The sequence below is a fragment of the Erythrolamprus reginae genome, chromosome 9 (assembly GCF_031021105.1).
Source record: "Erythrolamprus reginae isolate rEryReg1 chromosome 9, rEryReg1.hap1, whole genome shotgun sequence".
NCBI classification, from domain to species: domain Eukaryota; kingdom Metazoa; phylum Chordata; class Lepidosauria; order Squamata; family Dipsadidae; genus Erythrolamprus; species Erythrolamprus reginae.
The window spans coordinates 45,818,512-45,846,293 of NC_091958.1; the positions used below are offsets into that span (position 1 = coordinate 45,818,512).

General features: G+C 42.0%; 1 protein-coding gene across 1 annotated transcript; it reads left to right on the forward strand.

Annotated features, from left to right (window-relative positions):
- Positions 1 to 301: 301 nt before the first annotated feature.
- AMDHD2 (amidohydrolase domain containing 2) lies at positions 302 to 27,070 on the forward strand. The gene is made up of 12 exons (XM_070761031.1): positions 302 to 426; positions 5,429 to 5,535; positions 8,464 to 8,600; positions 9,995 to 10,134; positions 11,981 to 12,035; positions 13,082 to 13,294; positions 17,705 to 17,793; positions 19,037 to 19,181; positions 20,118 to 20,225; positions 21,224 to 21,292; positions 22,322 to 22,423; positions 24,731 to 27,070. The coding sequence occupies exons 2-12, from the start codon at positions 5,453 to 5,455 to the stop codon at positions 24,817 to 24,819; spliced, it is 1,230 nt and encodes a 409-aa protein (XP_070617132.1). The 5' UTR covers positions 302 to 426; positions 5,429 to 5,452; the 3' UTR covers positions 24,820 to 27,070.
- The last annotated feature ends 712 nt before the right edge of the window (positions 27,071 to 27,782 follow it).

Sequence of the window (27,782 nt, forward strand, 5' to 3'; positions counted from 1 at the left end):
CGAAAAGCCACCGTTTTGCAGGCTCCGTGCACACCCGCGCGCGCGCGCCCGCTTTCCCATATCTTGATCACATCAGGGATGATGGGATTTGTAGTTTTCCCGGCCAACCCTCCCCCCCACCCAATGCAGGCTCTAGCGCGTCGCTTCCCCGCCGCTTGCTCCGCATCACTCCGACCTCCCCAAAATGGCGGCGGGCGACTAAGCCGCTCCCTCCCGGCCGCCTCGTTCCCTTCTCATCATGGCGGCTTCCCCGCCGACTCACACGTGACCGTCCAGAGGGGAGGGATCGGACTCCCCCCCTCTCTTCTTCCCCGTCAGCTGACACGGAACGCGAGGTCATGTGATCGGGATCGGGCTCATTGCGGGCAGAGAAAAGTGAAGTTTGGCGGCGGGCTGCAAAAAAAAAAGCCTCGGCGGGAGAGTCGGGTGAGCCCGGGGCGGCTGGGCCTCCGCACTTCTGGTCTGGAGAGGGAAGGGGCGGCAGCCGGGGAACTTCCTAGCTTTCCGGCGTGGCTTTGGGCACCGGGGCGGGCGGGGGAGGAAGGCGGCGCGGGATCTTCCAATGACGGACAGGCGATTTCAATGCCCCGCTCCCAGAGACAGGATCCCCGGAACAAGAGCAGAGGAAGAGGCGATCGGAGCGGACTGGTCAAAGGAAAGGCGGGCAGATAGATTTGAAAATGGCAAAGGACGATTGGTTGATTGATTGATGGATTGGGTTGGATGGTTGATTGATGGGTTGGGTTGAGTTGGATAGTTGGCTGGATGGTTGGGTTGGGTTGGGTTGGGTTGGGTTGGATGGTTGATTGATTGATTAGTTGGATGATTGATTGTTGGGTTGGGTTGGATGGTTGATTGGTTGATTGCTGGGATTGATTGAGTTGGTTGATTGATTGATTCATTCATTGATTGCCCATCAAATCATTTTCAATTCCTAGCCACAGCCACAAAAATCCATGCAACCAAACTTAGAGCTCTTGGGTTTTGGGGGGTGATTTTTGCAAGATTTCACCATCCTAAACTGCAGGAAAATTACTGGGAAGGGGGGGGCAGGTTCAGCAAGAACACGTGCTTAACTTTGCACCCTCTAGTAGGGCAATGTGGGTTGAGCACAGCCGCCGGTATCTTTTGCTCTTTAGGTGCTCATAAAAATGTTCTCTTTGGAGCAGAGGGAAACTTAAAATTGAGATCTAGGTTGTGGATCCTGGGTAGAGGTAGATATTTCTCTCTCTGGGCACAATAAAACAAAACTAGAGTATAATAATGAATCAGCTGTAAAATTAAAAATAATAATTTTGTTCAATATATAATTTATTTAAAATGGTAATTAATAGAATGTATGATTTGTATTAACTGAAATATTGTAATAATGATGGAAACAAGGCGGTAAAAAGCAACAAAAGACTGTATCTAAAACAAATAACCATAGTAACTTTTTTGCCGATAAGCACAACCATAAGAAAACCCTTTGGGGTACAGTTTACTAAATAATAATGAGGACACTGTATATATAATTTTGTTGTTGTTTGTTTGTTATGTTCTTTCTTTTTTCTTATTGTCTTTGTATTGTTTTTAATGTATATAATTCAATAAAAAATATTGTTTAAAAATATATATATATCTGCTGAACAAAACTCCGCATTAGCGACAGGAAGAGCATCCGGCCATTAAAATACACAGCTAGCTCCATTCAGTTGCCCAGAATGGGATTATGGGGTTGTTAAAAGAGGATGAAGATGATGATATAATGCATGCCATGGCTCAGGTCTCTAAAAATGCACGCCTCTTTAAAAGCCGCCCAGAATCATTTTGTTACAAGATGGGCAGCAAATAAATTCAATAAATAAATAAAAGAAGTTCAAATTGAATTACGATAATAACGATGCTTTAAGATATGTATTTATTGACAGAAAGATGAAATATGATGCAATTACAACAATTTTTTGTGAAAACAAATCTTTATGTAACTAAATTAATTAATAAAAAAGGGTATGGAAGGCGGTTTAAAAATAATAATAATAATAGAGAAGACATTGATAACCAAAAAGAACAATAGTGAATGCCGATGACTTCTATTCACCAGAAAATAATTTGATATGTAAGACTGTAACTCTCCTTCTCTCAAGAGGAAATTGACAATATTTTTATGTTATTTGTAATTTTGTAATTGTCCAGGTGTTTTTTGTTTGTTTAGAAGTGTACATATGTTTTTCTATTTTCTTTTTTGTGTATTGCAAATATTTATTTATTTATTTATTATTTAGATTTGTATGCCGCCCCTCTCCGCAGACTCGGGGCGGCTCACAACAGGATACAACAATTCATGACAAATCTAAATATAATTTAAAATATTTTAAAAAACCCATTTACTAAGCAAACATACACACAAACATACCATGCATAAATTGTACATGCCCGGGGGAGGTGATTCAGTTCCCCCGTGCCTGACGACAAAGGTGGGTTTTAAGGAGTTTACGAAAGGCAGGGAGAGTAGGGGCAGTTCTAATCTCTGGGGGGAGTTGGTTCCAGAGAGTCGGGGCCTCCACAGAGAAGACTCTTCCCCTGGGGCCCGCCAACCGACATTGTTTAGTTGACGGCACCCGGAGAAGGCCCACTCTGTGGGACCTAATCGGTCGCTGGGATTCATATTGCAAATATGTCAATGTATATATTTTCTTGATTATGCTTTTTAAAACAAATTAATAAAAATTACCTTAAAATAATAAATAAAAATAAATAAAAGAAGAAACACTGGCTTTCTTTCTTTTATTTAAATGTGTTAATGAACAGAATAGTGAGCTATATAGTTATATAATTTATTTATATATCATATGGCTCGTCTGGAGCAGCTCCCTCACACCTGGAGGCCCAGGAGTTGCTCCAGGTGAGCCATTCCACCCCCTCACCCTGCCCAAACATACAGCCACCACTCTCTCCTGCCCTGAATTACAGCTCCCTCGAACCCGCACCCATCAAAAATTAGTGGTGAATATGTATAGAGTTAATGTAAATAGTTGAACCAGACAAGTTGAATGTGATTGGGTCAAAAGTTGACCGGGAAAATTTAAGTTGGTGACAGTTGCATTTAAGCAGGAAAGTGAAAGTATAAAAGTGGCAAACTGACACTGTTTCAGTCAGTTGCGCCGAGAGCTGAAGTCACTAGTACAACGATATGCTTTATTACCCAGAATAAATTGCAGACATTAACACCCTTGAAAATGTCCAAAGATACTTCACCAGAAGAGCCCTTCACTCCTCCACTCGAAATAGAATACTCTATGAGACTAGACTTTCAATCCTGGGCCTACAAAGTTTAGAACTAAGACGCCTTAAACAAGATCTAAGTATTGCCCACAAGATCATATGCTGCAACGTCCTGCCTGTCGGCAACTACTTCAGCTTCAACCACAACAACACAAGAGCACACAACAGATTTAAACTTCATATTAACCGCTCCAAACTTGACTGTAAAAAATATGACTTCAGTAACCGAGTTGTCGAAGCGTGGAACTCATTACCGGACTCCATAGTGTCATCCCCAAACCCCCAACACTTTACCCTTAGATTATCTACGGTTGACCTATCCAGATTCCTAAGAGGTCAGTAAGGGGCGAGTACAAGTGCACTAGGGTGCCTTCAGTCCCCTGTCCTATTGCTCTCCTATATCTCCTATATACCTTTCTTCTATTCCTATATCTCTTCTTCTATTCTTTCATTGATATGTTCTATTACTACGTATATCTTCTTTTCTATTCTTTCATAGATATATTTTACTATGAGTATCTCCTCTATAACCTTCATCATGTATTTTACTATGTGTATATAGATATATACCTACTAAAACCCTCATTGTGTATTGGACTAAATGAATAAATAAATAAATAATATAAATAAATAAATAAAAAGACATTTTAAAGAAGCTAACAGTCTTCAATTAGCTTCTGCGTAGAAGCTAAATTCAAGATGGCGGCGTCCACAGAGACACCCAAAGAATTGATTCCGAGTTACTCAGTTAGAACCTATAGGAACCCACCTCAGAACTGAGGACTAGACAATCAAAATCCCTTTATTGTGGATAATTAATATATTTAAACCAGGTGAAATAATAAGCTTAAAAGAGGGGAAATAATATTTTCTATTATGGGGGGAATTACTTTTTAGAATAGAATAGAATTTTATAGGCCAAGTGTGATTGGACACACAAGAAATTTGTCTTTGGTGCAGATGCTCTCAGTGTACATAAAAGAAAAAGAGACATTTGTCTAGAATCATGTAGTACAACATTTAATGATTGTCATGGGCAGGGGTTCCCAAACTTTTTACACAGGGGGCCAGTTCACTGTCCCTCAGACTCTTGGAGGGCCAGACTATAAAAAAAACCTATGAGCAAATCCCTATGCACACTACACATACCTTATTTTAAAGTAAAAAACAAAATGGGAACATACTATTTAGGGGGGGCGGGGAAGAAGTCTGAAATTCATATATGTTTATGTTTTGTTTTTAATTTTCTTTTGTTAACATCTGATTGGCTATATAAGGTTTTCTTGGCTTATAGAAAAATGTATAAAGAAAGAAGGAAGCACTTTGGCATAATGGTTAATAAGTTAGAAATATAATTGGTGTTGTACTTTTTTGAGGAGGGAATTTAATTAAAAGAAAATGAATGTAACTGGATGACAAAATTAGAAAAAAAAACTTTTGCAACTTTTTTGATGATTGATATTAGTTACTAACAAAATACCGCATTTTATTCATGGAAAATTAGATGTGCTCCTGTCACTCACCCACAGGCCGGATAAATGGGGACCGCTGGTCATAGGGGTCAAATAAGCATTGAAGAAACAATATTAATCAAAATCTTAGGATACAAGCAACAAGTTACAGTCCTAAGTGGGAGGAAAAGGATGATAGGAATGATGAGAAAAACTAGTAGAAATAGAAGTGCAGATTTAGTGAAAAGTCTGACAGAGTTGAGGGAATTACAGTATTTGTAGAATGATGGCGTTCGGAGGGAAAATATTCTTGTGTCTAGTTGTGCAGTGCTCTGTAGCAACGTTTTGAGGGTTTTCCATTAATGTAAATCATTTTTCGACACGTTTACCATCACATGGAAACGTTCAAATCTTTTCTGCCTTCCAAGAACTTGCTGCAACCTGTAAGAAAGTTATCAGCTCTTTATGTTTCAAGGTACAGTTTGCCTCCTTGACTTACTTAATAAAACAACAAAAGAACAGGATTTTTTTTAAAAAAAAATCGAATAAATAAAATAAAATGCAAAGGGGCTTTAATAGATCATATTCCAGGATTGCTGTTAACCTATGCAGCAGTTTATTTTCTGACTCAGTAAATCAGGACTAACAAACCAAGGCTTATATAATAGATGATTAAATATGGCTTTCTTTGTCTTCTCTCCATGCCGTTACAGTTGCCTCACACGTGGGTTTGAAAGATGCCATGCCATAAATCCACTGTGGATGCGCCAATCCTCCGATTTACCAACTGCCGGATTTTGAGAGATCATGTCTTGCAAAGGTAAGAACTTGTTTCTAGGCTTCCGCCTTGTTCTAATGATTTAGATATAAGCATGGAAGGTCTTCGGAGAGGGGCAGCATGCAAATCTAATAAATTATTATTATTATTATTATTAATAATAATAATAATAATAATTTATTTATTGGATTTGTATGCCTCCCCTCTCCGTAGACTCGGGGCGGCTAACAACAGTAATAAAAACAGCATATAACAATCCAATATTAAAACAGTTAAAAACCCTAATTATAAAACAAAACATACATACAGACATACCATGGTTATGACCTATAAAGCCCTTCATGGCACCGGACCAGAATATCTCCGGGACCGCCTTCTGCCGCACGAATCCCAGCGACCAGTTAGGTCCCACAGAGTTGGCCTTCTCCGGGTCCCGTCAACTAAACAATGTCGTTTGGCGGGACCCAGGGGAAGAGCCTTCTCTGTGGCGGCCCCGACCCTTTGGAACCAACTCCCCCCAGATATCAGAGTTGCCCCCACCCTCCTAGCCTTTCGTAAGCTCCTTAAAACCCACCTCTGTTGTCAGGCATGGGAGAATTGACACTTTCCCTCCCCCTCGGCTTATAAAATTTATGCATGGTATGCTAGTATGTATGATTGGTTTCTAAATTGGGGTTTTTAAAATTAACTTAAATATTAGATTTGTTTACATTGTATTATTATTGCTGTGAGCCGCCCCGAGTCTGCGGAGAGGGGCGGCATACAAATCTGATTAATAAATAAATAATAAATAAATGCATAAAATTGTAAAGGCCTAGGGGGAAAGAGTATCTCAGTTCCCCCATGCCTGGCGGCAGAGGTGGGTTTTAAGAACCTTACGAAAGGCAAGGAGGGTGGGGGCAATTCTAATCTCTGGGGGGGAGCTGGTTCCAGAGGGCCGGGGCCGCCACAGAGAAGGCTCTCCCCCTGGGTCCCACCAAGTGACATTGTTTAGTTGACAGGATCCGGACAAGACCCACTCTGTGGGACCAAACTGGTCGCTGGGATTATTATGCTTCCAATGGAAATGGGTAAAATAGTTATCCCAAAGAATATTCCATGGTGTTTGTGATGCTCTCTGTGCCTGATTGTTTTCTTGCAGATATTTTATTACGTAAATAACATCAGTGCTAAAGGGGGCATGTATATGAACACCCCAATCCTATCTAACCCTGATGATGTTACCTAGTTTGATAATTAAAAATCTGCAAAAAAAAAAAAAGCCGTAGAAACCAGGACTCCCCATTTCAACCATGAGCGATAAATATTTTCTTCTAAAGAACATTCTGTAAGATTAATGTCCTCCAGGTAGAAAGGAACTGATAATACTTTTATTGCTCCATTTAGGGCCATTTAGCCTCCCCGAGTCTTCGGAGAGGGGCAGCATACAAATCTAAATAATAGATAGATAGATAGATAGATAGATAGATAGATAGATAGATAGATAGATAGATAGATAGATAGATAGATAGATAGATAGATAGATAAATAAAAAAAGCCGAGACAGATATGTGGTGAATCTTTCAAGCAAGATTCTTTATTGTTTCTACTTCTATAGTCAAAAATTTGTCAAAATGATAAATGAATTACTCTTCTGCCCCAGATAAGAACGTAGCAAAACACAGTTTGTTTGAACTTATTTTAATAAAAAATATCCAACTACTTATAACTAGAGGTCTCACCACATGTACATACACACACAAACTTAAAGGTAGTCTTTTCTTGCAAATACCAAATTGCTAATTACTCGATATTAACAGTTGGCATATTATTATTATTATTATTATTATTATTATTATTATTATTATTATTATTATATTTGTATGCCGCCCCTCTCCGTAGACTCGGGGCGGCTCACAACAGTGATAAAAACAATAATAATTAGAATCTAAAATAGCAATTATACAGTACATATAAAAAATCTAAAAGAGAAACCCCAGTAAATAAAAGCATAAATACAGTCATATTGTGCACAGAAACTACATAGGCAAGGGGAAAGTGTCTCAGTATCCTCAAGCTTGACGACAGAGATGGGTTTTGAGGAGTTTACGAAACGCAAGGAGGGTGGGGGCAGTCCTAATCTCCGGGGGGCGCTGATTCCAGAGGGTCGGAGCCGCCACAGAGAAGTCTCTCCCCCTGGGTCCCGCCAGACGGCATTGTTTAGTCGATGGGACCCGGAGAAGACCAACTCTGTGGGACCTAACCGGTCGCTGGGATTCGTGCGGCAGAAGGCAGTCTCGTAGATAATTTGGTCCGGTGCCATGAAGGGCTTTATAGGTCATAGCCAACACTTTGAATTGTGACCAGAAACTGATCGGCAACCAATGCAGACTGCGGAGTGTTGGAGTAACATGGGCATATTTGGGAAAGCCCATGATTGCTCTCACAGCTGCATTCTGCACGATCTGAAGTTTCCGAACACTCTTCAAAGGTAGCCCTATGTAGAGAGCATTACAGTAGTCGAGCCTCGAGGTGATGAGGGCATGAGTGACTGTGAGCATTGACTCCCGGTCCAAATAGGGCTGCAACTGGTGCACCAGGCGAACCTGTGCAAACGCCCCCCTCGCCACAGCCGAAAGATGTTTCTCTAAGTTCAGCAAAAGTTCAGAATGTCTTAAATCATAAAATAGCAATTAGTCTTTGATAGCTCACAAAGTTTGGCAAAATGCCCAGAAGTTGTCTTCAATAAATAAACCAAAGCAAATAAGCAGAGCAGAGCATCTTCTCACTATCCAATTCGGGTGCCACTGTCACATCGCCAAGTTGGTCTCCTCTCAAACAGGATCCAAAATCAGCTGCATGGGCTGCTGGCAGGCCACCCCAATTACAATGAAGATTCCAGCACATGACTGTCTTTGGTGGATTGGCCAAAGGAGAGATCAAGTGGAATTTTTATGTAAGCATTGGTTGACTAGTTCCTTCTGTTTTCAGAGAGGATCTATGGGTAAGAGCTGGAAAGATCTTAAACCCAGAGAAGGTGTTCTTTGATGAGAAAAAGTCTGCAGACGTCCAGCTGGACTGCAAAGACAGTATCCTGGCACCGGGCTTCATCGATGTACAAATCAACGGTAAGCCATTGCAACTGCTTTTGCTGCTGCCTAAGAGAAAACCAAGCGCCTTAATCCAAGTGATGCAGAAATTGTCAAGCACAGGAAATCAGGAGTCCAGGCAGTTCAAATAAATATACACATTTAAATTAAGTTGACTTTACTGTCACTGCACCTTGTATAACGAAATTAAATGCCATTTTCAGTGTACATGATAACTATTAAAAATAAACACAAATGCACATCCTTCACATTCTATACCAGAGGTCTTCAAACTTGGCAACTTGAAGACTTGTGGACTTCAACTCCCAGAATTCTCCAGCCAGCTTTGCTATGCTATGCTGGTTGGAGAATTCTGGGAGTTGAAGTCCATAAGTCTTCAAGTTGCCAAGTTTGAAGACCTCTGTTCTATACAGTTGAACTGAAAACACGATATTGCATTAGTATTGTATTATGTTTATGTTTATGTTTATTAGATTTGTATGCCGCCTCTCTCCGTAGACTCCGTAGTATTAGTATCCAACCAGAGGATAAAAAGCAAGCACATGGGCTCAAAACCAGCAAACTAATGTGCTGAAGCTGACCAGACTAAAGAGTAGCCAGATGAATATTAATATTATTATTATTATTGTTGTTGTTGTTGTTTGTTTGATTATTAGTTAGTTAGTTAGTTAGTTAGTTAGTTAGTTAGTTAGTTAGTTATTAGATTTGTATGCTGCCCCTCTCCGAAGACTCGGGGCGGCTCACAACATAACAATAACACAATGCATTACAAATCCAATAGTAAAAATTTAAAACCAATTAAAAACATTAATAACATAACCAATATTATAATAAAATCCCCAACTACACAATCATACACATTCAACCCAATCCATCATACAATAGAGGTCGAAAACATAACAGGGGGGGGTAATTATCCCCAAGCCTGGCGACAAAGGTGGGTCTTCAGCATTTTACGGAAGGCGAGGAGGGTGGGGGCTGTTCGAATCTGGAGGGAGTTGATTCCAGAGGGCCGGGGCTGCCACAGAGAAGGCTCTTCCCCTGCGCCCTGCCACCCGACATTATTTAGTCGACGGGACCCAGAGAAGGCCAACTCTGTGGGACCTAATCGGCCACTGGGATTCGTGCGGCAGAAGGCGGTCCCGGAGGTGTTCTGGTCCAATGCCATGTAGGGCTTTATAGGTCATAACCAACACTTTGAATTGTGACCGGAAACTGATCGGCATACCTGGTAGGTTGATTATTTTTCCCCTAATTTTCTCCCCCAACATTAAGGTGCATTTCATACTCTGGTGCATCTTACACTCTGAAAAATATGGTATATTATTCAGGTGTATAAATATGATTTGCATAGGGGCAAGTCACCGGACGACCTAAATAACAAGGATGGGCATCTCCTTCTGTCTTCTCAGGGGGCTTCGGAGTAGATTTTTCCCTGGCTACGGATGACGCACAAGCAGGAATTTCGCTGGTTGGCCAGAAGATACTGTCCAATGGAGTGACTTCATTTTGCCCGACGATGGTGACCTCACCGTCCTCCGTCTATCACAAGGTGAGGAGATCCAAAGCTGTAACATGGATTGTTCTGTTTTGAGGGGATTGTGTCAAACGTGGCCTCTATAATTCTTCAACCAAGGTTGATGGTTTATGTTGCTGCATGAAATTAGCTACTGTAGTTGGGAGAAAAACAGAACAAATTTGTGTGACCCATTGAGCACCCAGGAGAAAAGATACGGTTTAACTTTGTCTAGTAAAGAATTAATGTTAGATTAGCCAGGAAGTCCCGATCGAGTGAGCAATGGCTTTATACGATGTTCTGTATTTTTCGGACTATAAGATGCACCAGAATATAAGACAAACCTTAGTTTTTGGGGAGGAAAATAGGGAAAAGGATCCGCTTACCAGATATTCATCTGGCTAGCACCTTTAATCTGGTCAGCTTCAGCACATTATGTTATCCCCTGGTTATAGCTTTTTAAAAAACCTTATTCAGAGAGAGTAACAATGAAAGAGCTTGCAAGCCAGTAAGAGCTGGGAATATTGTTAGCACCTGGTTAGGGCTGGAAAGTAACATTCGGAGCAAGTAAGCAATGAAAAAAACCCTGCAAAGACTTAGAGCTTGGAAAACATTCTTCGCAAAGAGTAACAATGAAAGAGCCTGCAAGGTAGGAGCTGGGAAGATCGCTAGCACCTAGTTAGGGCTGGGTTAAAAAAGCTTCAAAGAAAAGCTACATTTGGAGTATAAGAGGCACCTGAATTTTCAGCCTCTTTTAGGGAGGAAAAAGGTGAATATTATACTCCGAAAAATACGGTAAGTCCAGTTACTGAACCATATCTTTCTACTGCCTTAGTTGCATATGGACAACCTATCAGAACCAGTTAGGTTTCTGTTTCCTGTGGTCTGTTTGGGAGCTGCAGAAATAAGCCTCTATGAGCCAACTAGAATAGAAATGATTACCAAAATAATCAGAGATCTTGGTTTAGTAAGCTGACTATGGACTTGATTCATACCACCTCCTATACCACAATAAAGTTTGGGGTTTGTTTGGTTTTTTTAGTATTATCTACACCCCTGATTAATCCTGGTCAGCTTTCCCTACGTTTCTTTTATCCTATCTCCTTCCTTCCGTTAGGGGGTAAAGAGGGACCTACCCCCATATTCTCCCACTGGTTCTCTTTGATCTGGTTTTATAATACAGCATTGGTGAAGAAGTTAATTGACCTAAGAAAGAATAGAATAGAAATAGAATAGAATAGAATAGAATAGTCTTCGGAGAGGAGCGGCATACAAATCTAATTAATAAATCTAATTATTATTATTATTATTAATTCTTTATTGGCCAAGTGTGATTGGATACACAAGGAACTTGTCTTACTCAATAGCTTGACAGTGCTGAGCGAATTATTTGTTTAGCAGAGTGATGGCGTTTGGGAAAAAACTATTCTTGTATCTGGTTGTCTTGCTGTGCGGCGCTCTATAGCAACATTTTGAGAGTAGGAGTTGGAACAGTTTATGTCCAGGATGCGAGAGGTCAGTCAATATTTTCACATCCCTCTTTTTGACTCGCGCAGTATACAGGTCCTCAACGGAAGGCAAGTTGGCAGCAAAGGGGTTTTTTTTGCAGTTCTAATCATCCTCTGAAGTCTGTGTTGGTCCTGTTGGGTTGTGGAACCAAACTAGACAATTATAGAGATGCAGATGACTGACTCAATAATTCTTCTGTAGAACCGTATCAGCAGTTCTACAGAAGTTTGAGTTTCCTGAGTTGGCGCAGAAAGAACATTCTTTGTTGTGCTTTTTTGATGATGTTTTTGACCACATTTTAAGTAGAGACTACGTTTTATGGATGAGACACCCACACGTACGATTCAGCAACAATGGTCTTCTCTCCCACTAGGTTCTACCTCAGATCTGTGTACAAAACGGAGGACCTCATGGAGCAAGTGTCCTAGGTGAATAAGAATCTTTCATTGTTAATAGTTGTATTTTTGATGGGGTAAGAAAGATAAAGACACCTTTCTCTAATCTGATGCCTTTCTGAGAGTGGATGTGTTCAAAAACTCCAAATCGTCAGTAAGAGCCATGGTGGCGCAGTGGTTAGAGCCCAGTACTGCAGGCTACTTCCGCTGACTGTTGGTTGCCTGCAATTTGGCAGTTCAAATCCCACCAAGATCAAGGTTGACTCAGCCTTCCATCCTTCCGAGGTTGGTAAAATGAGGACCTAGATTGTTGGGGGGTAATAAACAGCATAGAGAGGGTTGTAAAAGCACTGTGAAGCAGTATAGAAGTCAAAGTGCTATTGCCCGTCCTCCCTCCCTCCCTCGCTCCCTTCCTTTCTTCCATCCATCCATCCATCCATCCATCCATCCATAGTGCACAGTACAGTGGTACCTCGACATACGAGTTTAATTCGTTCCAGACCCGAGCTCGTAAGTTGATCAACTCGCATCTCGAACGAATGCCTTTAGACTTTGTTTTTCGCACCAAGATAACCAGAAGCAAGGATTCTTGCGCCACCTAGTGGAAGCTCGGCTCGTATCCCGAATTTGAGCTCGGGTGTCGAACAGAAATTTTGCTCGCGTCGTGGCTCGTAACTTGGAATACTCGCATGTGGAGCAGCTCGTATCTAGAGGTACTACTGTAGTTAGAATGCAATATTGCAGGCTGACTCTACCGATTGCCAATAGTTCGATACTGACTGGCTCAAGGTTGACTCAGCCTTCCATCCTTCCGAGGTGGGTAAAATGAGGACCCAGATTGTTGGGGGCAATAGGCTGACTCTGTAAACCTCTTAGAGAGAACTGGAAAAGCACTATGAAGCGGTATATAAGTTTAAGTGCTATTGCTAACAGGGCTTGGAGTTTTGGAAATTTGCTGCAGATCTTCACTTTGGTTGGACTTTGTTGTAGGACCCATATTGTCATCTACAGACGTCCAGACAAGCTTGAAGTGAAGATCTTATTTCAGAGCTTTGGATGTCTTTTTTTTCCTTCGGCAGGGGTTCACCTGGAGGGTCCATTCATCAGCAAAGAGAAGAAGGGGGCTCACCCAGAAAATTACCTCCGTACTTTTGAGTCAGGGGCCTTTCAGGATTTGCTCGCCATGTATGGGAGTCTGGACTGCGTCCGGATTGTCACCTTGGCCCCTGAGATGAAGCGCAGCAGTGAAGTGATCCAGGAGCTGACCAAGAGAGGCATCTGCGTGTCGCTGGGTAAACTTTGTCCCTGGATGCCGAAGGATTGAGATTTAGGATACAGAAGTCCAGTTTGTTTTGGACACCATGACATGGGAAGCAAAGGCATTCACAGCCAAATCACAAGGTCATCAAGACAGGGATTGGGTCTCCTTCTTGAGCAGGGGGGTTGGGCTAGAAGACCCCCCTTTTATTTCTGTGTTCTCAGTGTAGGCGCAGGCAGGCCAAAGTCTCTAACTCAAAACTACACTGATAGGCACAATGATATTTTACTTACTTACTTACTTACTTACTTACTTACTTACTTACTTACTTACTTACTTACTTACTTACTTATAGTTGGTTGGTTGGTTGGTTGGTTGGTTGGTTGGTTGGTTGGTTGGTTGGATTTCTATGCCGCCCTTCTCTGGAGACTCAGGGTGACTTACAAACAATATAGACAGAATACAATACAATATAAAAAGTGAAACCCACCCCAACACTAAAACTTATAATTAAAACCCCTACACCAGTGATGGTGAATATTTTTTTCCCTCCGGGACCTCCTTTTGCCGCACGAATCCCAGCGACCGATTAGGTCCCACAGAGTTGGCCTTCTCCAGGTCCCATCGACTAAACAATGTCGTTTGGCGGGTCCCAGGAGAAGAGCCTTCTCTGTGGCGGCCCCAACCGGGAACCAACTCTCACCTGAGGTTAGAACTGCCCCCACCCTCCTTGCCTTTCGTAAACTCCTTAAAACCCACCTCTACCGTCAGGCATGGGGGGAACTGAGATAACTTCCCCAGGCCTATACTGTTTATGTATGGTATGTTGTGTGCAGGTTTTTTAAATTATGGGTTTTTAGTTTTAATTATTAGATTTGTATTATATATTGTTTTCTATTACTGTTGTGAGCCGCCCCGAGTCGACGGAGAGGGGCGGCATACAAATTTAATGAATAAATAAATAAATAAATAAATAAAATATGCACACACACTATCGTGCCTGTGTGAGTGCCCACACCAATAATTCAATGCCTGGGGAGGGTGAAAATTGCCTCCCCTGCCCCCCGGAAGCCCTCTGGAGGCCAGAAACAGCCCATTTCCCAACTTCTGATGGGCTTGGTAGGGCCGTTTTTCACCTTCTCCAGGTTCCAGAGGCTTGCCTGGAGCTTGGGAAGGGCAAAAACGCCTTCCCCCATCCCCCTGGAGGCCCTCCAGAAGCCGAAAATTAATTAATTGATTGATTTGATTTGATTTGATTTGATTTGATTTGATTTGATTTGATTTGATTTGTATGCCGCCCCTCTCCAAAGACTCGGGGCAGCTAACAACAATAAGGAAGACAATGTAAACAAATCTAATATTTAAAAATAATCTAAAAAAACCCAATTTAAGAAACCAATCATACAAACAAGCATACCATGTATAAATTCTATAAGCCTAGGGGGAAGGGAAAAATTTCAATTCCCCCATGCCTGACGACAAAGGTGGGTTTTAAGGAGCTTGCGAAAGGCAATGAGGGTGGGGGCAACTCTGATATCTGGGGGGAGCTGGTTCCAGAGGGTCGGGGCCGCCACAGAGAAGGCTCTTCTCCTAGGTCCTGCCAAATGACATTGTTTAGTCGACAGGACCCGGAGAAGGCCAACTCTGTGGGACCTAACCGGTCACTGGGATTCGTGCGGCAGAAGGCGGTCCCGGAGACATTCTGGTCCAATGCCATGAAGAGATTTATAGGTCATAACCATCCCAGAGCCTCCATATGAGCCAAAAATCAGCTGACTGGCACATACATGCATGCTGGAGCTGAGCTAGGGCAATAGCTCGTGTGCCGACAGATATGGCTCCATATCCCCTCTGCGGAGAGGGGTGGCATACAAATCAAATAAATAAATAAATGTGCCATCACTGCCCTATACTATAAAAAAACCCTATAATTAAAGTCCTTATAATATAAAAACATTCATATAACAATAATCACGCAGTCATATCTGCTACCAGAGCAAGATGTTAAGCTCAATGGGCCCAAGCCTGCCGACATAAGTAAGTTTTTAAAGCCAGGAGGGGGGGGGGGGCAATGTGAATCTCTACAGGGAGTTGGTTCCAGAAGGCCGGGGCAGCCACAGAGAAGGCTCTTCTCCTAGGCCCCACCAGCCAACATTGCTTAACTGACGGGACCTGGAGAAGGCCGACTTTGTGGAATCTAACCATCCGCTCGGATGCATATTGTCACACTACCATAGTGTATAGTTGAGCACTTGCATCGGGATAGAAGCTGCTGCATTTTCAAGATGATGTCATGCCTGTGCCGTCTTTTGACCTTCCCTAAAAACAGCAACCACAATGGGAATGCTAACAATATCCCCTGTGTGGCCAGAAGGAATATTTTGTTTGAAAATAGTAATCTTGAAAGTGGATCTGTTTTATTTACTCCAGCAAATGTCAGGTCAAGATTGGTCCTGCTAGAGTCAGACCAAAGGTCCCCAAACTTGGCAACTTTAAGACTTGTGGACTTCAACTCCCAGAACAGCGGGCTGGAGAATTCTGGGAGTTGAAGTCCAGAAGTCTTAAAGTTGCCAAGTTTGAAGACTTCCGTGCTAGGCACAAGTAATCCACTTGAACAAGGGATCCACTATCATATCTCTTTTTATCCGTTTTTAAACTAATTCAATACATATTACATAACATATCATTACTAATATTTACTAACATATACTTCCTTATTTTTTTTCTTTCTCTCCATTTTTTTTCTTTTATATATATAGAATACATTTACTACATTATGCACATACTCCTCCTACTACTTTTCTACAAAAGTCGTCCCTGAAAACGTCTGCGTCATACGCAGATCTTTCTTTTCTTTTCTGCACTCTTTCCTTTCCTTTATTTATTCTCTTCTTTTCCCCCCCTTTTCTTTTTTTTCCCATCCTCTTTTCTTATTCTTCAAAGTTAGAAAATATTTTCACTAATTTGTTATTAGCCAATCTATATTAATAGGAGATGTAACATTTATTATCATAACCTAAGGAAATCTTTGATATTCTCTATTTACTGTTTATTTACAACGTTTAAGAAATACAACACCCCTATCAAGAATTATATGTATTATAATCTATAGCTTACAATGTATAATTGTACTCCTTACCTGAACTGCTCGATTTTGTACTTTGATTCCCCATCCCCCACCAACACCACCCTTTTTTTCTTTTCTGTACATTCCTTCCTACCCCCACTACCTTTTCCCTATTTCCCTTTTTTTTCTTTTTTCATATTTACAAATAAAGTATATTTAAAAAAAAAAAAAAAGACTTGTGGACTTCAAATCCCAGAACAGCTGGCTGGAGAATTCTGGGAATTGAAGTCCACAAGACTTAAAGTTTCCAAGTTTGAAGACCTCTGTGCTAGGCACAACAAGTAATCCACTTGACAAAACTTGCAAAAGGTCTTCACTTTCTCTCTCGCTCCTTAGCCAGCATGCTTTGAAAGTTGGAGAAACTCTTCTAAATGATTCAATGCACCAAGTAAACCCCTGAAACTGCCCTAACTGTGGTCATTTTCTTTTAGTAACTTTCCTTTAGGGAGGTTTCTCTTCTCATTGCTTCAGGACTAACACAGCCTGCAGCGAAGGGGCGAGTGTAGGGCGGGGAGAGTATAGAGATAGCTGGGGTGTTGTGGCCTAAATAAATTTATTTCCCCTGGGAATCAAGGACGTTGGTGCAGGTTTTCGAAAGGTGGAAACTGAGATCACTTAGCAACTGGACTATGTGTTCATTGGAGCATGTGACTGGATGGGGAGAGAGTGATAAAGTTTTACTTTTAATTGGATGTAAAACTGGCGAGAACCTAGAGCTGGTTTTCCACCAAATCTGTGCCAATTGGATATACAGTGTTCCCTCGATTTTCACGGGTTCGAACTTCACGGATAGCCTATACCACGGTCTTTAAAAAAATATTAATTAAAAAATACTTCGCGGGTTTTTTTCTATACCATGGTTTTTCCCGCCCGACGAGATCATACATTATCGCCAAACTACTAATTTTTGCAAATAAATAACCAAAAAAATAAGTATTGTTAATAAATAATTATATTTATAAATATCAGGATTACCAAGTGTCTTATTCAATAGTGAATACCAGTAATAATGGTGAGTAAATTGTTGTTAAGGGAATGGGAAATGGCAATTTAGGGGTTTAAAGTGTTAAGGGAAGGCTTGTGATACTGTCCATAGCCAAAAATGGTGTATTTACTTCCGCATCTCTACTTTGCGGGAATTCGACTTTCACGGGCGGTCTTGGAACGCATCCCCCGCGGAAATCGAGGGAACACTGTATCCCAATAAAATATTATCTGAGGAATATGCCTGCCTCGGAGTTCTTATTGAAAGGGATGTATTATTTGGAACCTTGACAGGAATATTATGTAGCCTTCTCTCCCCATTTCTTTTTCTAGGTCACTCTGTGGCTAATCTGTCTCAGGCTGAGGAGGCTGTTGGTCAGGGAGCTACCTTCATTACTCACCTCTTCAATGCCATGTTACCTGTGAGTAGTACCTAGGCAAGTTTCCACTTCTAGCATCTTAACCAAACTGGTTGTAAGTTACTTTTTTTAGTGAATTACAAGGGTCGCCCAGAAAGGATTGCACCACATTTTTTTTTCTTCAACAATTATTTATTGAACACAATGAAACTTGCACACAACAAAGAAGGATGTTTCTTCTACACTCTCTATTTTTCCACGTAATCTCCGTCCCGTTCTACGGCCTTCCTCCAGCGAGACACAAGGGCGTCTATGCCATGTCGATACCACTCCTTGTTCTGGTCACGAAGGCATTTCTGCACTGTAATGGCCTCACCCTCTGTGCCCAGCGACTATCCATACTTCTGTCGACTGCAGACTCTCCATAAACTGTACACAAACGTTTGTGAATATTCCCAACAGTTTCTTTCTCTGCAGTGAGAAATTCAATGATGACATGCTGCTTGTAACGTACATCACGTACAGATGCTATTTGAAACACTGCTGCAGCTACGCTATCTGTCTGGAGAAACGCAAAATTTACATACGCACTTCTGACAATTCAAATAATGTACAGTGTTCCCTCAATTTTCGTGGGGGATACATTCCGAGACTGCCCGCGAAAGGTGAATTTCCGCGAAGTAGAGATGCGGAAGTAAATACACCATTTTTGGCTATGGACAGTATCACAAGCCATCCCTTAACACTTTAAATCCCTAAATTACCATTTCCCATTCCCTTAACAACCATTTACTCACCATTATTACTGGTATTCACCATTGAATTAGACATTTAGTGATCCTGATATTTATAAACATAATTATTTATTAACAATAATTATTATTTTTTGTTATTTATTTGCAAAAATTATTAGTTTGGCAATGACGTATGATGTCATCAGGCGGGAAAAACCATGGTATAGAAAAAAACCCGTGAAATATTTTAAAATTAATATTATTTGAAAAACCGTGGTATAGGCTATTCGCAAAGTTCGAACCAGCGAAAATCGAGGGAACGCTGTATATCTAAAGTTTCGCATTCGTACCATTACTGTGGGCTGAGAAAAAAAATGAGGTGCATTACTTTCTGGGCGACCCCTGTAACTCCTGGGGTTTGGAAAACCCACTATTCCACGGAATTGTGATTCTTCCTCTTAGGAGACTCTCCAGATTGTGTAGTCCAGCCAAGAAATGAAAGAGTTGGTTCCGTCGTCCTTGTTCCTAATCCATGGATTTAACTGCCTTGTGTCTTGACATTTCTTGTGCAGTTCCACCATCGAGATCCCGGGATTGTGGGACTTCTCACAAGTGACAAGATTCCTCCCGGTCAGCAAGTGTTTTACGGCATGATCTCCGATGGGATCCACACAAATCCTGCTGCACTGAGAATCGCACACCGGGCCCATCCTCAAGGTCTGTCTCCAGAAGAGGGACCATTTGTCTGAGATCAGAAGGGGCATTTTAAAAATGTCTGTAGATATTGGGAGGGTTTTGATCTAAAGATGGAGAACATCAAAGAGAGGATACAGTTCAGTTCACTCAAAGTAAGCCATGGTTTAATGTTTTGAATGTTGGTTTGAAGACACCTCCGTGATTATGTTTATATATCCTACATAAGCCGCAAGTGGCCGGGTCCCTTCACTGGCATATTTGAAAACCTAACTAACCATACGTTGGCTTGGTGCAAGACTGAATTTATTTTCAGGTGGAATTAATGGGTTCAAGTTATTTATTTATTTGTTTGTTTATTTAATTCGACTTCTATGCCACCCCATCCCAAAGGACTCAGGGCTGCAAAACAATGACATAAAAATACAAATACCATACAATAAAAGAAGTCAAATGTAAAAGTCTAAAACTATATAAAACCCCAATTAAAACCCACAGTTTAACAATCTAATCCAGTGTTTCCCAACCTTGGCAATCTGAAGATATTTGGACTTCAACTCCCAGAATCCCCTAGCCAGCGAATGCTGGCTGGGGAATTCTGGGAGTTGAAGTCCAGATATCTTCAAGTTGCCAAGATTGGGAAACACTGATCTAATCAACATACATGCATACCATTCACACGATTTGGCTATGATAGATGTCAATTCATGGTCCCTAGGCCTTCGCGGCCTTACTGAAGGCCAGTAGGGTGGGAGCAGTATGGACATCGGGGGGGGGGGGGTTGGTTCCATAGAGCCGGGGCGGCAACAAAGAAGGCCCTGCCAACCTGCAATGCTTAGTCAAAGGGACCTGGAGGAGGCCAACTCTCTGTGCTCTTACTGGTCTCTGCGAGGTATGCGGCAAGAGGCGGTCCCATAAATAGTCTGGCCCTGAGCCATGTAGGGCTTTATCTCTCCTTAGGTCTGATCCTGGTGACAGATGCCGTCCCAGCAATGGGACTTCCCCCTGGCAGACACACTCTGGGCCAGCTGGTGGTAGAGGTGGAAGGTGCAAGTACCTACATTGAAGGTAAGGGAACTCCTAGCTTGAAATCTCAATTAGCCCCCTAAGCTCTTCTCCCAAGACCCAAAAGGTCTCTGCAAACCTGTGAGATGTACCACAGTTCCCATCATCCTCTATCAAACTGTCTTTACATGTAAATAGCAATAGCATTTAGACTAATAATAATAATAATAATATTTATTTATTTATTATTAAATTTATTTATTTACTTATTTACCTATTTATTTATTTATTTATTTATTTATGTATTTATTTATTTGTTTGTTTGTTTGTTTATTAAATTTGTATGCCGCCCCTCTCCGTAGACTCGGGGCGGCTAATAATAATAATAATAATAATAATAATAATAATAATAATAATAATAAATTAGATTTGTATGCCGCCCCTCTCCGAAGACTATATACCGCTTCACAGTGCTTTATAGTTCTCTCTAAGCGGTTTTTCCCCTTCTGGTCTCTGGGTATGTTTTTCCTATCGCAGTAAATGAAGTTGGATGTATAATTTTAGAAGAGCTGTGTGTGTGTGTGTACATACACATACAGTTTATATAGTAGATAAGAGCCGGAGTGGCGCAGCAGGTAGAGTACTGTACTGCAGACCACTGAAGCTAACTAGATCTGTAGATCAATGGTTGAAATCTCATCACTGGCTTAAGGTTGACTCAGCCTTCTCTCCTTCCAAGGTGGGTAAAATGAGGACCCGGATTGTGGGGGCAATAGGCTGGCTATTGTTGTAAGCCGCCCTTAGTCTAAGGAGAAGGGTGGCATAAAAATCGAATAAATAAAATACAGATAGTACGCATATTGCCCCCAACAATCTGGGTCCTCATTTTACCAACCTTGGAAGGATGGAAGACTGAGTCAACCTTGAGCTTACTGAGATTAGACCTGCCAAACTGCTGGCAGCCGGTGATCAGCAGAAGTAGCTTGCAGTACTGCACTCTAACCACTACGCCACCGAGGTAAAGCTGATCATCTTTCTCTTCCTCCTCCTCCTCTTTCCAGGTACCAAAACACTGAGTGGAGGTATCTCCACCATGGACACCTGTATCCGACATTTCAGGGATGCCACCGGTAAGGAGAGTGTGGCATACAGGGACAGAGAGTTGCCATCTTTCAAAGAGCCAGATCTGCAGGGGATTTATTTGTAAAACACACACACACCCCTCTCCAAAGGGTGGCCCTTACAATGACTCTGTGTCGGGCGTGAAAGATCAGGTCCACAAGGGAAGGTTCGATTCCCACACGGGAATTCCCTGGATGGGGAATTCTGGGGCTGAAGTTCACACATGTTCAAGTTCTCGTGGTTGAGAAAACACCAGTGTAGCGAGAAAGTCGATTACTGATTCTCCAGTCCAGTGTTTCCCAACCTTGGCAACTTGAAGATATCTGGACTTCAACTCCCAGAATTCCCCAGACAGCATTTGCTGGCTGGGGAATTCTGGGAGTTGAAGTCCAAATATCTTCAAGTTGCCAAGGTTGGGAAACACTGCTCCAGTCTACTCAGAAGGAGTATAGACTGGACAAGTAATGGAAGTGGAAGTAATGTGCCGGTGTCTGGAGGCTGCTAGGCTTTGGATGAGTGTTAAGAGGCTCAGACTCAAGCCCAACAAGATGGAGTGGCTATGGGTTCTGCCTCCCAAGGACACTTCCATCTCTCCGTCCATCACTCTGGGGGGAGGACATTTTTGACCCCCCTCAGAGAGGGTCTTCTACTTGGGCATCCTCCTCGATCCACAGCTGACTTTGGAACATCATTTTTCGGCTGTGGCAAGGGGGGCGTTTGCCAAAAGGACTCTGCTAGGTGGAAACTCTATGGTGGTGGTGGTGGGGGGTACCGGTTGGCAGGGGGAAAGGATTCTATGCTAGGAGACTCTGGTGGGGAAACTGAACTTCCAGCCGGCAGAGGAAAAAGGACACCGTGCTAGGAGGTGACTCTATGGTGGGGGAACTGGACTTCCGGCCGGCTCCAGAATTGAACGGTTAGGACCTTTGTAGCTCTTTTAGTGTTTAAAGTTGCCAACCTCTGTCCCAAGTGAAGAAGCCTTTGACTTTGTGGATTCTAACTAAAAAGCTAACTAAAAGATTCTAACTATTTTTCAGCCTGTTCATTAGAAACAGCCCTGGAGGCTGCTTCTCTCCATCCCGCCCAGCTCTTAAATATCGAGGATCAAAAGGGAACCTTGGATTATGATACAGACGCAGGTATATATATATATTTTACTCTAATAATGATTGAATTTGGATCACACTGTTTCCAGCTCAACCTGGAATCCACTGAGAATCCTCTCGGATAGGCTGAGCTGAAAATAAGAGGCTGGGCTAAAGTCTCCCAGAGAATTTGATTGGAACTCATACTCTTTGATCCTGGTCCAGCCACACCTTCACCAATACTTACACACCAATATGGTATAACTACGAACCTCTTATCTTCTTGTTCTAACCTACCCTTTAGATCAGGGGTCTCCAAACCCGGCTACTTTAAGACTTGTGGAATTGCTGGCTGAGGAATTCCGGGAATTGAAGTCCACAAGTCTTAAAGTGACCGAGTTTGGAGACCCCTGCTTTAGATTGTAGGCCTGTTTGTTTGTTTGTTTGTTTGTTTGTTTATTTGATTTGATTTGATTTGATTTGATTTGATTTGATTTGATTTGATTTGATTTGATTTGATTTGATTTGTATGCCGCCCCTCTCCGAAGACTCGGGGCGGCTAACAACAATGAAAAGACAATGTAAAACAAATCTAATATTAAAAATAATCTAAAAAACCCCAATTTAAAGAACCACTCATACATACAAGCATACCATGTATAAATTCTATAAGCCTAGGGGGAAGTGAAATTTCAATTCCCCCATGCCTGACGACAGAGGTGGGTTTTAAGGAGCTTGCGAAAGGAAAGGAGGGTGGGGGTAACTCTGATATCTGGGGGGAGCTGGTTCCAGAGGGTCGGGGCCGCCACAGAGAAGGCTCTTCTCCTGGGTCCCACCAAACGACATTGCTAAATTGTCGAATTAAGAATTGCAACCTTCCTGCCTGTAATACTCATGGAATTATTCTCTCTTTGGAGAGGCCCATCTACCTCATCTTGAATGAATAATTATGGGAGGTTTAGTTTAACCGATTGTGTGACTTTCTGTTAGGGGTTGGCTGAAAGAGTGATGTCCATCTTTCCTATATTATAGCAATAGCATTTAGACTTATAGACCGCTTCATAGTGCTTTTACAGCCCTCTCTAAGCGGTTTACAGAATCAGCCTACAATCTGGGTCCTTATTTTACCCACCTCGGAAGGATGGAAGGCTGAGTCAACCTTGAGCCGGTGGTGAGATTTGAACTGTTAGCAATTAGCTGAAGTAGCCTACAGTGCTGCACTCTAACCACTGCGCCACCCCAGCTCTATTGTAGCGCCTGAATGAGTCAGATACCATCTCCTCAAATTCCTACCCTGTTTCCCCGAAAATAAGACGTACCCCGAAAGTAAGGCATGTCAGAGGTTTTGCAGAATTTGCTAATATAAGGCACCCCCCGAAAATAAGGCGTAGTCAAGTTTACATACGGTACAGTGGAAAAACATACGGTACCATTCGAAGCTGTTCATAGCGGTACAGTAATAATGTGGCGTCCCCTGCTGGCCCCTTCCATCGCTTTGTACCGTCCAGTACAGCAGACACAGTCTGCTGCTGTCTCACCGCCATTACAGTCTCCACTACAGTGCATAGACTGTAGTTCCTCTGGTGGCCGGAAGCTGCAATAGCGGGAGTATACTGTTGTACCATATAAGTGCCGTCGTTTGTGTGTGTGGGTGCCATACTGACAGGTACCGTACCGTAATCAGTGTACCATACGGTACACTTTCTTTGGGGATGTCAACTTTTCTGCCTGTGAATTTGTCTTATTTGAGAAATGTAAGGCACCCCCCAAAAATAAGACGTAGCACAAATTTTGGAGCAAAAATTAATATCTCCGAGACCGCCTTCTGCTGCATGAATCCCAGCGACCGATTAGGTCCCACAGAGTGGGCCTTCTCCAGGTCCTGTCAACTAAACAATGTTGTTTGGCGGGCCCCAGGGGAAGAGCCTTCTCTGTGGCGGGCCCGACTCTCTGGAACCAGTTCCCCCCAGAGATTAGAACTGCCCCTACCCTCCTTGCCTTTCGTAAACTCCTCAAAACCCACCTTTGTCGTCAGGCGTGGGGGAACTGACATATCTCCCCCGGGCCTATACAATTTATGTATGGTATGTTTGTATGTATGTCTGCTTAATAATGGGTTTTTTAAAATATTTTAAACTGTAAATTATTAGATTTGTTATGAACTGTTTTATTGTGTTGTGAGCCGCCCCGAGTCTACGGAGAGGGGCGGCATACAAATCTAATAAATGAATGAATGAATGAATGAATGAATGAATGAATGAATGAATGAATGAATGAATGAATGAGACAGTGTCTTATTTTCGGGGAAACACGGTATCAACCTGTCTTGGTGTGAGAGGCATCGCTTTCTTTTTCTTACAGATTTTGTGCTGTTGGATGAGAGTCTTCACGTACAAGCCACTTATATTGACGGCAAAGAGGTCTGGAGACACAGCAACTTCATCATCTGAATTTATGCAGTGCTGGATGGGCAAAGCTTCGGAACTGATGGCAGAGGGGGACTCAGAGTGGCCCACAGCTCCATTTCCCCCCTAAAGCCTTGTGGTTTAGCCTCATTTTTCTCCGCAGACTCTCTTCCAAAAGTCCTGTTTAAACTGTAGCATCGGCTGCCCTCCTTCCTATGGAGGATGGTCAAACTTGTCTTCTTGACTTGATCCAGGTAGCTGTCCCACAGACATGAGGTGGGACTCCTTCCAGAGCTTGGCTGGGATTTTTCTCGCTATTCATCAAGGGACTTACTGGGGAATTTTGTTTTTCCCCCAGAGTGCCTCATTCTTTGTCTTTCAGCGCACCCTCTTCAATATTTGGATGATGCTTTGGGAAGGGGGTCAGCTGCTTCAATCCCATTCAATGCCACCTCTATATACAGCACCGTTACAGCTTGACTGGCTGTGTCTAAGCTGAACATCTAGGGTTGACGTTAAATCCCAAGGCAAAATGTGCATCCTGCAGAAATCATTTTGTTTGACAGCCTGGGAGCCATTTCTGACCGCAATGGCTGAAATCTGTAGCATGATTTTATTTCATTTTGAACTGGAAAGGTTGAGAATACAGAATAACAGAGTTGGAAAGGACTTTGGAAGTCTTCTACTCCTCAAGCAGGAGACCTTATACCAGTGATGGCGAACCTATAGCATGGGTGCCACAGGTGGCATGCGAGCTGTTGCCCTAGCTCAGCCCCAACATGCATGTGTGTGCTGGCCAGCTGATTTTTGGCTCTCACAGAGGCTCTGGGAGGGCGTTTTTGGCTTCTAGAGAGCCTCTGGGGGAATGGGGGAGAGCGTTTTTACCCTCCCCCAGCTCCAGGAAAGCCTTTGGAGCCTGGGGAGGGCAAAACACAAGCCTATTGGGCCCACCAGAAGTTGGGAAACAGGGCGCTTCTGGCCTCCAGACAGCCTCCAGGGGGCAGGGGAAGCTGTTTTCACCCTCTCCAGGCATTGAATTATGGGTGTGGGATAGCTCAAGCCCATGCTCTTTTGGCACCCAAAGGAAAAAAGGTTCACCATCACTGCCTTATACTATTCCGGACAAATTAACAAACACCCTAAAATAAGTTCAGTGTTTTTTAAAGCCTCCCAAATTCTATCCAAAAGAAATGCATACCAAATATATACATTAAAAACTCCCCTTTTACATCCGTTAATTTGGGGTAAAGTCAGAGAACTAAATGAAACTGAGCATTTACTCAGTTTACTCAGACATGCCCTAGGAGAGAACACACAACCTTCCAAGTGGGAAGCAAGTACTACTTCTTTGTTAATCTCATGAAATCTAATGGCAATACACTTTTTACGGGTATAATAATTTTCGATAGTGAGATTCATTGATTTGAACGAAGATTTTTGACGTCTGCAGGCCATACTTACCTAGTGTCGTTTTGTTGTAAGCCGCCATGAGTTGCCTTGAGAAGGGCGGCATTGAAGTCTAATTAATTAATAAGTAAGTAAGTAAGTAAATATACTCCAAAGCTATATTTCAGTTAAAAGGTTTGTGGAAATAAAGATAACATTTTTCCTGTACAAGATTAAGAGCCTTCTGAAATCTACCCATAGACATCCAAAGGTTCATTGGCCTCCAAGTTAACAATCCATTGCTTTAGGAATATGGAGTATTTTGAGAAAGGAGATTAATCTGAATCTAAAAAGCACATGATTTGGGGATGGTGATATTAGATTTAGATTGTAATCCCTGGCTTTCATACTCGAGGATGCTTTCAGGATTCATCAATTACTGAATCAGAAAGCTATCCGATTAATATATTTTCTGGATTTGTGTAATATATTGAACTATCAGCAAATGACCTCAGTTCGCACAATATGCCTAGCTATGAACACACCAGCCATTCTTCACATTGGACATTGAGCCAAATGTATGGATGCCCACAACATTTCCTTCATTCTCCTGCCAAGTCGATGGATCACAACACCCATGATCACCCAAAAGCCCTGTTGGCTGGGAATGATGGGAGATGTGGTCCAACCCATTCTTGGCAAAGAAGGACATATTCAAAGGTGGGGAATCATTGTTGTTCCTTTTTCAAAATGAAATCTGGCTTCGTGGCATGACATGTTTTTTTCTCATGCTGTGAATTTGAATTTTCCACCATTGCAATTCCAGCCAATTTTATCTGATCCTTTTATTTTGGGAATGTTCCGTAGAAGCATATCTTTTATAAAGGGGAATAAAATGTTCAGTCCACAACCAATGTGTTGTTTCTCCAGCAGAGGGAGACAGTGGTGGATGAATGTTCACTTTTACCAAATCTATTTGCTGGGATAATATTGATCGATTATTGCCATCAAGTACTTTTTAACTCCTAGCGACCTCATAGGTAGATAGAATGGAATGAATAGAATATTATAGAATAGAATTCTTTATTGGCCAAATGTTATTGGACACACAAGGAATTTTTCCTTGGTGCATATCTTCCCAGTGTACATAAAAAGACAAGATATATTCATCAAGAATCTATGACTATCACTTAATGATAGTCATAGGGTACAAATAAGCAATCAAATCATACTGAGTCAATATAAATTGTAAGGATACAAGCAACAGTTGCAATCATGCAGTCATAAGTGGGAAGAGATGGGTGATGGGAACCATGAGGAGATTAATAGTAGTGCAGACTTTGTAAATAGTTGAACAGTGTTGAGGGAATTGTTTAGCAGAGTGATGGCATTTTGGGGGGGAACTGTTCTTGTGTCTAGTTGCCTTGGTGTGCAATGCTCTATAACGTTGTTTTGAGGAGAGGAGTTGAAACAATTTATGTCCAGGATACGAGAGGTCTATAAATATTTTTTTACAGGATGAACTTGGTCCTTCAAATTTTCTAATAATGCCTAATTTATTTATTTTTATTTTTTTTCATTTTTTATTTATTCTTTGTCCAATATACAATACATATGAAAGA